Source organism: Sphaerodactylus townsendi, linkage group LG15 (genome assembly GCF_021028975.2).
Source record: "Sphaerodactylus townsendi isolate TG3544 linkage group LG15, MPM_Stown_v2.3, whole genome shotgun sequence".
NCBI classification, from domain to species: Eukaryota; Metazoa; Chordata; class Lepidosauria; order Squamata; family Sphaerodactylidae; genus Sphaerodactylus; species Sphaerodactylus townsendi.
This window is the reverse complement of record NC_059439.1, coordinates 23670535-23683850: the sequence shown is the minus strand read 5'-3', so window position 1 is coordinate 23683850 and position 13316 is coordinate 23670535. Positions and strand designations below refer to the sequence as shown.

Sequence of the window (13316 nt, the reverse complement as noted above, 5' to 3'; positions counted from 1 at the left end):
CTACATATTAGAGTCCACTGCTCTTAACCAGTACACCATGTTGGTTCTCATACTAGTCCCATTAGGCCATGCGTTATGCATTAACTACCTCATTAATTCTAACCAATAATTCCTTTGAACTAAGGCCAAGAATTACATCACCCAGCATTTCATTGCCAGCTGTGCTTATAAAGTCAAGGGTTGTCTTTGTGGGAAAAGCATGACCAAATCATGTTGTTCTCTTATATGCTGGCCCTGGTACTGCATTCCCAATTTTGGACTGTTATATTTTCTTTAAGAAGAGGAATTGATACCTACATTAACATTCTGAAGAATTCCATAAATGATGTATTATGTCTGAAGGTCTTGGGTGCTGAATTTGGAACACAAAATAGCTGTCCTTTGGAATATCTACTGATCACCTAGCATTTTCATTGCAGCTACATGCGGGTGTCACTTTACATCACAATGTTACGGCTGGGTTTATGCATGTTTCATAGTAAGGTAAATATCTATAAATCATGGCCAAAATTATCAGTTTGCAAAAGTAAGTCTCAAGTTTCACTTTGCATCTATTAAGACGAAATCAAAAACTGTGTGGAACATGCATGTCTATACCTTGTACTAGAAAAATCAGCTGTTATAGTTTTCCTTGAAATTCTTCAGGTGTTTCATCATGGAATGAATGTTCAGATCCACTGTGATTTTGACATCAAGCAAATTCTTGTGATAATCGGGAACAGCAAAATGATGATTCCTTCAGTGATCTGAGGCAAGTGACACTCTCAGAACATCCTGGCTCACAAGGATTGCTGTGAAAATAAAAGGGCATGATGAGCATCTTCAACCATGGGTAGGAATAAAACCCACATCTGGATGTAAATGTTCCACATTGGTATCTGGCAATAAGTATATATAGTGTGTTTAGTGTTCTAGCCATCATATTTTACTATATCATAATAGATAAATTTCAGGAAAAATAGGATAAAGGATAAGCCATGGGAAATGAAACCTGTGTGACTGAATTCATTATACTGGGTTTCTCAAAACTCCGGAAATGAAGTTTTTTACTCGTTTTGTGGTGTTTTATGCCTCTCACTTATTCCACAATAGTTGGTAACATCCTACTCCCATTTGTTGTCCACGTATCAGTTTGGATAGCACCCTACAGACTCCCCATGTATTTTTTTCCTAAGGAGGAACTTTGTCTTTCTTGGAATTATGTTTCATCTCAGTCACCATACACCTAACATGCTTGCAAAACCTCCTCGGCTTGGCAGAAGGCAAAATCTCTTTTGTTGGGTGTGCCACACGCAGCCTCTATTTCTTCTTACTATTTGGAGTTACACAGAGTGTTATTTTAACCTTTGTGTTTATGTCACACGACCGTTCACGTGCGGCCATCTGCATCCCACTCATGCGATTACATGGTCATCATGGACAAGAGAACTTGTCTCCAGCTGTCTCCTGGCATCTTGGCTTACTGGATCCCCTGCTATGGCAGCAGGACACACCACCTTCATTTTTAACCTCCCTTTTTGTGGGCCCAACATCATTAACCATTTCTTCTGTGAGATTCAGCCATTGATGGTGCTTGTTTGTGGAAACACCTACTGGAATGAAGTCCAAGTCATTGGGGCAGCTGTTTTGGGGCTCATGCTTCCTTTCATTCTTATCCTGGTGTCTTACCTCCATATCATCACTGCTATCTTAAAAATGAGATCAGCCAAGAGCAGGCACAAGACTTTCTCCACTTGTTCCTCTCACCTCATGGTTGTAACCCTATTTTATGGCCCAGCCCTCTTCATGTACTCCCGGCCTAAGTCCAGTTACTCTTCGGACACTGACAAGTGGTTGTCTCTGTTCTATTCCATCATCACACCTATTTTAAACCCCATAATATATAGTCTCAGGAACAAAGAGGTAAAAGGAGCAATGTGGAAACTGGGTACTCAAATCTTTCTTACGACAAAAAGTTAATACAAGGAGGGCCAACATTATCTGATGCTCTTATGCTCCACCTTTCCACCATATGGAACAATTTTACATTGTAAATCGAATGCTGAACATAAACATACATGAAACCCATAGAAGGCTCTGAATTGAAATCAACAAATACAAATACAAAACCTTTAATGGCATATAAAGAGTGGTAAAATACAGATTATGTTAAAACCAATTGACTAAAATTTACACAAAGGTTTCACTCTTGATCCAAGTGCCTTTGTTAAAAACCTGGCAACTGATTCAGTAGTGTGGGGATGATGGTCACTAAGCAGGTGTGAAACTATTTCCTTGTCTGATCTCACTGAAAATTTCTTCAAGATGGCCTCGAGAAAAAGCAACCGATAGACTGCCAAATCTTTGCAATGAAGGAGCACGTGTTCAGTTGTTTCGGGTAGGCCCGCTGCACAGGAACAAGTCCTGTTCTCCTGTGGGATGCCATGATATCTGCCTCTTGTTTGGGCAGTCGGTAACACATTTAGCCGAGCAAGCATAAAATATCACAATTTACAACTGATTGGGTGAAAGTTTGCCTTCCTGAATAAAACTGGCATCAGCTTTTCAAAGATTGAAAGCACAGATTTCTGGGAAGATTGTTTCACAATTGTGAAACTGCCACTGAAAATACCCTCACTTGTGTACCCATCAGAAAAATACTTGATTAATGGGAAAGGATCTCTGTAACTTTAATTCCCAGGCTTTTGATCTTTGTTTTTAATCTTAAGAGAATTATATAGTTTGTCTTTTAATATTTCCAATTGTGATGATTTTGCATGTTTAAAAAAGGGGAGGGGTTACGAAAGGAACTATCCAGGATAAAAATGCCTACCATTCATGAAAATTAAAGGAAAGGCAAATAAAACAACTGCCCTCCCTGTAAGGGATCCTTCCTCCCAAATGTCAAGTGTTTTAACCCCTGTTCTACAGACAACTGAAGTTTTTGCTTGAAAAATAAAAACAGTATGAAATGAATTGTGTCCTTTCCTTTCCATTCCCAGAATCCTAAAGTAGGGTCGTGTGTGTGTGTGTGTGTGTGGTCTAGTCTTCTAGCATCTTCAGAATAAAAGTGCTTGGGCTGAAATAAGTTGTCCTGAGAATGTCTTGGGGGAAAAAGCTGTGCAGAGTTCCTCCCCAACAGGTCTTTTTTGTGTTCTCAAATAGCCTTATTTGTGTTTTGAATAACAGCCTATGGCCGTGGTGGCAAACCTTTGGCACTCCAGATGTTATGGACTACAATTCCCATCAGCCCCTTCCAGTATGGCCAATTGGCAGTGCCGGCAGGGGCTGATGGGAATTGTAGTCCATAACATCTGGAGTACCAAAGGTTCGCCACCACTGGCCTATGGCATGCCTTATCATGGTGTACTGTATTGCTTTGGAGTTTTTTCCACCTCGACCATTCCCACCCATTCTGGCTGTTTCCTGTACTGTAGTCTGGCTAGAAGAAAGTATGCATCAAACATTTGGATTTTTAGACAAATAGCAGCCATTGAATCACCGGTGGCAGCCATTGCAGCAGAGGTGAGCAGCACGAGGCAAAAGGAATGGGGCAGCCAGCTCTGAGGGCGCAGTTGCAGGGAACTGCAATGATTGGCCCGAGCTGCAAAGGCGGGAACAGCAGAGCGCTTATAAGCGCCATGCCCCGAGCCTCGGCCTTCTTGGCTAGCTGAGGCTCAAGAGTGACGTGACCCATCCACCCTCCCTTGTTACAATTGTTAATGGTTGACATGTTGTAAATGGTTTTATTGTTATACGTGTAATTTTGTCGCAGCTCGGCGGGTTGGCAACGGAATCGGAACATCTGTGGGGAGAAGCCGAGCAAGGTGGCCGGTCTTCTCCATGGTTGGTGCCCTTAAGGAAGGGCCTGGGGGTCAGGCGGGCCAGTAAGCAAGCCGGTAGGCTTAACTGGTGCCCGCACCCCAGCAGGAAGGGTTGACACCAAGGGTATCCGCCCAGGTGGCTCCCTGCTTCCTGCCAATGCCCCAATAGGGATTGGGGACAGCATGGTCGGGTCAGCAATGGTGCTGACCAGCTGATGTTGCAATCCATTGGTCTCCCAGCTTCTTGAGTGTTATGTTTGTTAATTAATAAATTGGGCTGCGGCCCAATCTATTTCCAAGTCCTTGTTGTGTTTATTTGCCGGGGAAGGGTCTACATCATCTGCACGCAATGTTCCTATCAGTCATGTATCTGTTGAATCTCTCAAACCAGTTCTGCTTCTGACTTGCCTTGAAAGTCCTTTGCTGGGGTTCTTCAGTTGCAGCTGGACAGCCCTTGCCCTCCATGTCACATAGAAAGTCTTGACTGTTAGGAGTCCAGCAGGGCAGCAGGCAGTTAACTTTACCTATTGTTCTTGTATGACGTATGTCTTGCATTTGTTAACAAAAATAATTAAAAAAACTTTGAAATATTCAGCTCATTTTCCCTAAGATACCACCAGCTTGTTTCATTTTACTATGAGAAAAATGTTTCATTAATGTAGGCATCTATCCGTTTCAAATTCTATCATAGTTCCAAGATTCTCCATTCTCCTTGAAACTCACTTGGTTCCATCTAGTTCTATCTTTAAAAACAAAACAAAACTGAAACATAACAAAACTGCAACTATTAGGGAGCAGTCCTAAGTAGATATATGCAAAATCCTCCTCATAAATGGGATTTATACCTAGAAAAGTCTTCTTGGAATTATTAGATACTGATTCTCTGTTTATCTGATAATATTTTGGGTTGGATTCAGGCAGATTTTTGTTCGCTCACATTCTCCCAGTTCTCGTTACTGTGGTTCTTTCCCACTGTCCACATAGATAAATTAATTGGTTGATTTAAACATTTATTTTCCATTTTTCTTGATGATTCAAGGCAGCTTATAAATTGTAACTAAAACATCATAACTCAAAAGCAACAAAATAAACCCCCAAATAAACTGCAACTTTTAGTCACTTAAAAGCCCTGACAAACCCAATGGATCAGTTTTATCTCCTTTCAGGGACCTCATTCTACTAAGTGGGTGCTGCCTAGGAGAAAGCATTGGCTCTGTTTGATTTCAGGCAAGCTATCTTTAGAGGAGAATAACCAGTAGGTGGCATTTGGCAAGCCATCATTTGCACATTGGGTCATAAGTGTAGAGAGGGCCCCTTTGGCCCCTTCCGCACATGCAGAATAATCCACTTTCAATCCACTTTCACAATTGTTTAAAAGTGGGTTTTGCTACTCGTAACAGCAAAATCCAGCTGCAAAGTGCATTGAAAGTGGATTGAAAGTGCATTATTTTGCATGTGCGGAAGGGGCCTTTGGGTGCTATGACATATGTGCCCTGGCCTGGATAGCCCAGGCTAGCCTGATCTTGTCAGATCTTGAAAGGTAAGTAGGATATGCCCTGGTTAATACTTGGATGGGAGACCACCTAGAAAGGATGGGATTGCTAAAGAGTCAGACAATGGTAAACTACTTTTGGACTTCTCTTGCCTTAAAAGCCCATGCACGGCTGTGTCTCATTTGACAGAGCATTTTCTCCTGGCTAGCTGCCAACTCTGTGTGCCGTGCAAAATGACAGCAAGACTGATATTGAGTTAAACTTATCAGAGCCAGTCTGGAAGTTAATCTATTTTTATTGTGCATACTGTAACTGTTTGTCCCTGGATATTTGCAATGGCATGGATTCCACAACCAGAAATAAAGTTCAGCTGTAATTATTTGTCCAAAACTGACAAAAAAAATTGTCTGAAATAAAATGTAGGCATAAATAACAAGACAGGAATTCAAGATATCAGCATGTTGGCAGTCTGCCTTTGTTCAAAGAAGCACTTTGAGTGTTAGAACTTCGCCTGTCTTCAGCAAGCATAGTTAGCTGTATAGAAATTAACAGAAAAGTGCTAGTTTACACCAATAAGGATATGGCTCTGAGAGCTGACACACACACTAGGAATCCCACAAGATTTCATTTAATGTTATAACTTTTGTTAGCTTAGCATAAATGCCTCTGAGAAAGATATCAGGGTCTAGTATGTCTCCAGATACCTCATGCAATGGGCTAAATCCTGACATGTAAATTTCAAGGAACTGATACACTTTTAACAAGCCCCTGAGCAATGAGCTGAGGTTCAGCTTAAGCCCTTGGCAAAAGCATTTTAAAATAAAACCCTGAGAGACCTATTAAAATCACCTGCTTGACACAGTTGTGAATGAGTCAGTGACTGCCAATTAGCAATATTCAGAAGAATATTTTCCAGCAATGCATTTTCCTTTTTTAATGGCAAGGTGGGGCTCTTTTCTGATTCTGGACAACCTGGTAATAATCAAATGGAAGACAAATTCTCTCAGCAACTCATGCGGTTTTAATTGGAACGCTTCCTGTAAAACCTTGAACTAAAGCCTTCAGGGATCACAGCAGATCCTAAGCAGGTCTACTCTGAGGGAAGCCCCATTGTATCCCGTTAGTTTACTCCAAGGAAAATTTTCATAGGAATGCACTTAAAGAAATTGACAACCTATTATCTGAGCATAGCAAATGTATTTTTCCTATCTTGTAATGCAATCTGATGGGCAAAAATGTTACAAATCCACTACAGATACTCCTGTATTTCCGATAAAAGTTTTAATTGATGGATTTATGTACGTCAGGAAGGTCAAAGGGAAATGTATGCACAATAGCAAAACTACAGAGGGGTGTTGTGTTTGATGCAATATTTTTTAAGATAAATTCTTCTCTTAATACCTTCCTGAAATCCAGCAATCCATGCATTTTACTCTCTTTTTTTCAAAAATATCACTTCAAATCAATTTCACTCTTGATCAAAGAGAAATGTGCAGAGAGGAGGGACTGGAAGGGAGGTTCTGCAAAATATATCTGAATCTAGGGCTGATTCCGCATGGGCGAAAAACAGCAGTGTGAAAATGGTGTGAAAACAGTATGAATCCTTTTATACTGTTTTAAACCCTTTTGCACCATTTTCACACCATTTTCACACTGCTTTTTTTGACCCATGCGGAATCTGCCTAGGTGCTCAGAGGCAGGCAATGCTTCTCAGACCCTCTTATCGTCCTGCTAGGATACATATACCATAAAACAACTGCAAGGACTGAACGTTAAAAAGGGGACATTGATTTCTCTTCAAAGAAAATCCAAAGAGAAATTCGTCTTTTAAAAGAGTAAAAGAGGAACAAAGGTAGCTAATAAATGTTATAATAAGCAAACAAATAAATATAACTAGGGAGGAAAGCTGACACTAGATTGGATCCAACCACCATGTAGATTACCTTTGAAAACCCAAAGGTTGAACCCTGAGGAACATAATTCCTGTATTAACAAAAACTATATGAAATGGAAGTGTAGTAAATACCCCTTAGTTGAGATGGAGTGAAATCTCTGGCTGCATCAACCCATTAGGAAATAAAGTAGGATACCAGTAAGGACTTGTGGGAGGCAGCTTACATCATTCTCCCCTCCTCCATTTTATCCTCACACCAACTATGTAAGGCTCATTCCGCACACGCAGAATAATGCACTTTCAAGCTGCTTTCAGGGCTCTTTGAAGCTGTGCGGAATGGCAAAAACAGTTGTGAAAGCAGCTTGAAAGTGCATTATTTTGCGTGTGCGGAATGAGCCTAAGTTAGACTGTGAGACTATCTGACTTGCCCAGTGTCACCCAGCAGCCTTCCAGGGCAGTGTAATTTGAACCTACATCTCCCAGATCTTACTTTGCAACTGTGATTATCATATCACATTGGCCTTTGTGGGGTGGCTGCTGTTCAGAATTAGCAGCTATCCAGGTCTGGGTGAATCATGCTAGTCAGGTAAATCACCTGGTGATTATTGCTGGGACTTGTTATTCTAAATCCTCCCTTAAATGCCAAATCAGCCCTGGAAAGGTTCCTGCTCCCTTCCCTGCCTTTTTCTGATAGAAACCTAGGCTTGAAGCATGGCAATAATGTTGCAGTTGCTTAGAAATTATTACAGAAAGCATACGTTTCTTAAAGGTACAAGTGTTGTTTCAAGTATGTGGGAGATTTTTAATCTCCAATGATTTTAAAGAGTTCAGATTTTTCTGCAAACCTGGGGCCTTTTGAGGGGGTTGATGGAGAAAATCAAATTAGGCTTGATTGACATAAGCAACAAATAAACTATTTAATTTAATTATTTAAATTTCACTAAGTCGGACTTGTGCTTGGTGACCCTTTGCATTCTAGACATTTTGGCTGAAGCAAACATGTTTAGTGAAACTTTTCCTGAGTACAGAGTGCCCTGGGAGCAATGTTCATAGCTCCTTATCTCCTACCCAGAGACAAGTCAGTCTGAAACACTGAGCATGCATTGGCCTTGCCTATTATTATTATATTCAAGGTTCTCCATCCTGCCTCTGGTCTTTGTGCTTTGAGAAATAGCTTGTGCTTTGTGAAATAGCAATAGCATCCTGCTTTGTGCAATAGCAGGATATCAGCTCCCAAGCAGTTATTTCACATTGACTAACGGTCGTCAGTTTACATGTATGTTTATTTTGTGTTCATTGGCCATGTTGATTTTAATTAACAGTTTGCAGTTATGTAGAAACATTACTATGTCATTATGATGTCATATTTCCTACAAGTGCCTGAACTTTCTTTTAATGTGGGAAGCATGCCTTTAGAGCAGGAGTTCTGTGCCTCGAATTGTTTTTCTGTACAGAAAATAAACCTCCTATATTTTTTCCTACTAAGGTTTGAGTTTTTATTCCCACTTTGCACAAAGGGACTTAAAGATAGGCTATCAAGCCATCAGTCTGTAGAACAATCTATTTGGTCAGTAATCCAGCCTCTGGATTCAAGTATCTGCAGATCTGACCATGTTGAAAATTAGATATACAGTGGAACCTCGGTTTTCATTGGTAATCCGTCCGAAAAGAATCGATGAAAACTGAAACCGACGAAAACCGAGGCAAACTTTTCCATAGGAATCAATGTAAATCCAATTAATCCATTCTAGGCACTCCAAAAAACATACCAAAAACATATTTTTGGTGAATAAACATAGTGTTTAATGATGAAAACAGGAACAAACAATAACATTAGGACCAGCTTCAGAGCCAGTGGACCAATGTCGCACCAGAAAGCTGTCCCAAGAGGCCTGTTTCTGATGCCTCTTTAATAAGATTTGTCTGAAATGGGGCAAGACATTGTCATTAAACAAGTTGCAGACACGGCCTGTGACAGCTTTGTCCGGGTGATTTTTCTCCACAAGCCCCTGCACCTTACTGCAAATCGATGAAAACCGAGGCAAATCAATGAAAACAGAGACAAATTTTTCACTGAAAAAATCATTGAAAACCGAAACCGATGAAAACTGAAGGCAATGAAAACCGAGGTTCCACTGTATTGTCAAGTGAGAGGCCTACAGTACTGGCAGTGGGGATCCCATCTTTCCTTCCTTGCATTTCAGATCCAGGCCCTTATCACCTATCTGAAATCTGCCACCTCAGCAGGCTAACCCACAGCCTCTCTCAGCACCTGCCACCATGGTGGTTGAGTCTGGAGCTGCTTGAAGCATCCACTGCCACTGGGTCCAGAGTCACTCCAGGTGTCCAACACAGTATTGGGTGGGCTCAGAGCTTCACCAGACATTCAGTTCCAAGGCATTCACTTCTAATCTCACTCCACCAAAACTGGAACTGCGAATTTTAACCAAGGCCTTTGACACAACTCCTTGATGATGATCTAATGATAGCAGACCCTGGTGACAATTCCTCAAAGAGGCAGAGGAAAGTTAAATCCATTGAGGTGTTTGCATAGCATTGTCCCCAGAGTTAAAGTAGGCGGCAGAAAAAAATGTAAGATTTTTTTTAAAATTTGATAATTACAAGGAACTGTGTGTCCAAGGAAACAAAGAAGTGTTAAATACTCCTCTTTAGCATGGCTTCAGATCACAAAAATGTTGAGGGATAGGCACAATCTTTTCAGTTTGAATATATTCAAGATGCAAGATTCTGGAATTCTGTTCTTGCTGCTTTAATATATCGAAATATTTTGGTATGGTACCATCTTCTCATTTATCTATATTTCTCAAACATGTATATTTTGTTGTATATGCGTGTCGTATTTGTACGCAGGCATAGCACACTGTTGTACACAGGAGAACACTTAAAAGTGACTCTCTGCAAGTATTCCAGGTCCCTTCTGCATGGGCAGAATAATGCACATTCAATCCACTTTCATAATTGTTTGCAATATTTTCATCTCATTTCACTAAAGATGGTTTTTGGGATGAAGACACACATTTATAGATCAAGAATTTCACAGTAAATAAAAGAAAGGAAAATCTCACTAAAAAAAAAATAGGGGGGAGCCTTAATGCTTTTTAGGGAACATTAGTTTTTGATACTTGAAGTGGGTATCTAAAGAACAAGTGAGGTACAGTGGTTGAGTGTACTGGGCTAATATCTGGGACACCCATCTTCAAAACCCCAATTGAGTCTTAGACGTTTGTTGTGGGACCTTTGGTCAGTCACTCTCAACATAACCTATCTCACAGGGAATGTGAGGACTCTGAGGAGGAAATAGGAGGAGAACAAGAAGAACAAGAACAAAGAGGAGGAGGAGGATTTATATCCCACCTTTCTGTTCTGTAAGGAGAGTCGAGGTGACCTCCTTTCCCTTCCTCTCCCCGCAGCAGACAACTTGTAAGGTAGGTGGGGCTGAGAGAGTTCTGGAGAACTGTGACTAGCCTAAGGCCACCCAGCAGGAACTTAGGAGTGCGGAAACACATCTGGTTCACCAGATAAGCCTCTGCCACTCAAGTGGAGGAGTAGGGAATCAAATCCAGATTAGAATCCACCTGCTCTGAACCACTACACAATGCTGACTCTCTGCTGGATCGGAAGAGAATTATGTAAACCTCTTTGTCATCAGTATATAAGTATATAAATTATAATATATAAATTATTATATAAATTATATAAATTATTGTCATCAGTATATAATACAATCTTTTTCCTTTTCAGACTGTGCAATAAAGCAAGATAAATGTCACCAAAGAGATAACTGTTACACAATTACACTTCTTTAGAGAGGGAAGAAGGAAACCTCTCTAAAATGGTAAATGGTTGTTGAGAATAAAACTGATGTGTTTAGCTTCATTCTCCTAGGTTTTTCCAGTGTTCCAAGACTCCATCCACTACTTTTTACAATTCTGTTTTTGGTCTATATTGTCATTCTTTTGTCCAATGGCCTCATTGTTGCAATTATTAATGCCAACAAGAGTCTTCATACCCCTATGTATTTCTTTCTGGTACATTTGTCTTGCTTGGAGATTTGTTATACCTCAGTCACTACGCCAAAGATGCTTGAGAACTTGCTGGTGAAGCCAACCACCATTTCATTTATGGGATGTGCTGCACAGCTGTTCTTCTTCCTATTTTTTGGGGTGTCCGAGTGCTTTCTCTTGGCATCAATGTCTTTTGACAGGTATGTGGCAATATGTAGACCTTTGACTTACCACATCATCATGAACAAGAAATTTTGTCTAAAGTTGGTGATTATGTCATGGTTCTGTGGGAGTGCCGTAGCACTAGGACATACTACTTTGATGTTCAACTTGCCGTTTTGTGGGATTGCCATAAACCACTTCTTTTGTGAGATTCAACCACTCTTTGAATTGGCCTGTGGAAATACCTTTCTGTATGAGATTCAGGTTATTGCTGTGGCTGTACTGGCAGTTATGATGCCGTTCTGGATGATCATCCTCTCGTACAGTTGCATCCTCATCACCATTGTCAAGATGCCATTATCACACAACAGACAGAAAGCTTTCTCCACTTGTTCCTCACACCTCTTGGTAGTGACCCTTTTCTATGGCACAGCAGGCTTCATGTATCTGAGGCCAAAATCAAGCTACGTGCCCTCGATTGACAAATTGTTGTCTCTGTTCTATGCTATCGTGACTCCGTTGCTGAACCCTATTATTTACAGTCTCAGAAACAAGGAGCTCAAAGGAGCCCTGTGTAAACTCTGGAAGAAATGTATTTCCCATTGAAGAGAAAAAGCAACTAGGATGACTGAGTTGTCATCACACAAAGAGGGAAGTCCTAAAATAGTTTGTGGATATTTTGGTATGTTCAGGTTTCAACAAATTAAATCATGAGTTTCCAATTCCACGGAGTACTGCTGGGAGAACTAATAAATAATATTGTGCAGTTTTTGTTTAAAAGTTATAAATTCAAATCCTACACTCTTTCACAACAGGGTGGAACTCTCTATATTTTAATTTTTTCTTCTGTTTTGCTTTTGTGATTTGGATATAGAAACGTTTAACTTGCCAGTTTTGTAAACAGCTTACTGAACTTCATGGCCCTGTAACCTCTTCTGGAAATATGCAACCATTGCTCAGCAATGTGACATCTAATGTCTAGTTTTCCTTAATACTGATAAACAGCGTGAAGCAGTCTTATCATCGTGAAGTTTATTAGACAGTAGATTTCTCAATATTAAAAAAAAATAGCTTGATGTATTTTGTATATTTTCCCAGGGTTCACATTGGATGCTTAGAGATGTGGACTTGTGAAAGATTACATTTCAGTACTTGTAGAATTTATTTTTGTGTCTTTTTTGCATGCAAGGGTAACATGAGAAGTTATAGTAAATCTATCTTACATTTTTATGGAGTTTTGTCTTTTTTTTAAAAAAATGATTTATTATATGTTCTGGTCTGTAGTCACATGCCTGCTAGGAGAGGGAGATTTCCTGACCCCAGTAGGCCTTGTCCACTAGCTCTTCAGAATAAGTGGGAGAAAGATTTTTAATGGTTCTCAATTACAGTGTGATGTCACATCCAAGTTTTCTTGAAGAGACCAATATCAGTCTTCTCTATGGTTTTAGCATTGAGCTTCCATTGATTCCTAGAGAAGTATGATGACACTTCTGAGTTTTTATGTAGCCGACATCGATATCATCATTAATGGCTACCCCCCATGTGCCTATCCCTCAGCCTCTCATTGGTTGCCAGGCTTAGTAACCCTAGGTAGCACTGGCAGCCCCATCCAAGACTTCAGGCAACTGTGCCACCCCATGCCATTCCATCACTCCCAAAGGGGCTTCCTGGCAGTGTGTGGAGGCTTTGCAAGGATGAAAGCCTTCCCACCACCATGAAGGCCCAATTGGTTTTTAAAAGAATTATGCCACTCAAAAGGATTGCATATTCTGTATTCCTGACTGCTGGCACAACACACTGAATGACCACGAAGGAGCCAATGTTGGCTCTTCCCTTGGCCACACCCCTGGCTCACCCCCACTACGTTGGGGGGTGACAGGGGCACCAAATCCAGCACCATTTCTCAGCACAGGGGATACAGATTTATGGAGGAGAAGTC

At 40.6% G+C, this 13316-nt stretch overlaps 1 protein-coding gene and 1 pseudogene across 1 annotated transcript; both read left to right on the top strand.

The window, feature by feature from the left end:
- Window positions 1-1354: 1354 nt before the first annotated feature.
- LOC125444205 lies at window positions 1355-4019 on the top strand (annotated as a pseudogene).
- A 7031-nt stretch (window positions 4020-11050) lies between these two features.
- On the top strand, window positions 11051-11983 carry LOC125444204 (olfactory receptor 10A3-like). Its single transcript, XM_048516641.1, has one exon. The coding sequence runs from the start codon at window positions 11051-11053 to the stop codon at window positions 11981-11983; it is 933 nt and encodes a 310-aa protein (XP_048372598.1).
- Window positions 11984-13316: the final 1333 nt, after the last annotated feature.

Excerpts from the sequence above, each read along its gene's own strand:
- LOC125444204 (XM_048516641.1), top strand. The coding sequence starts at position 11,051 with ATGGTTGTTGAGAATAAAACTGATGTGTTTAGCTTCATTCTCCTAGGT.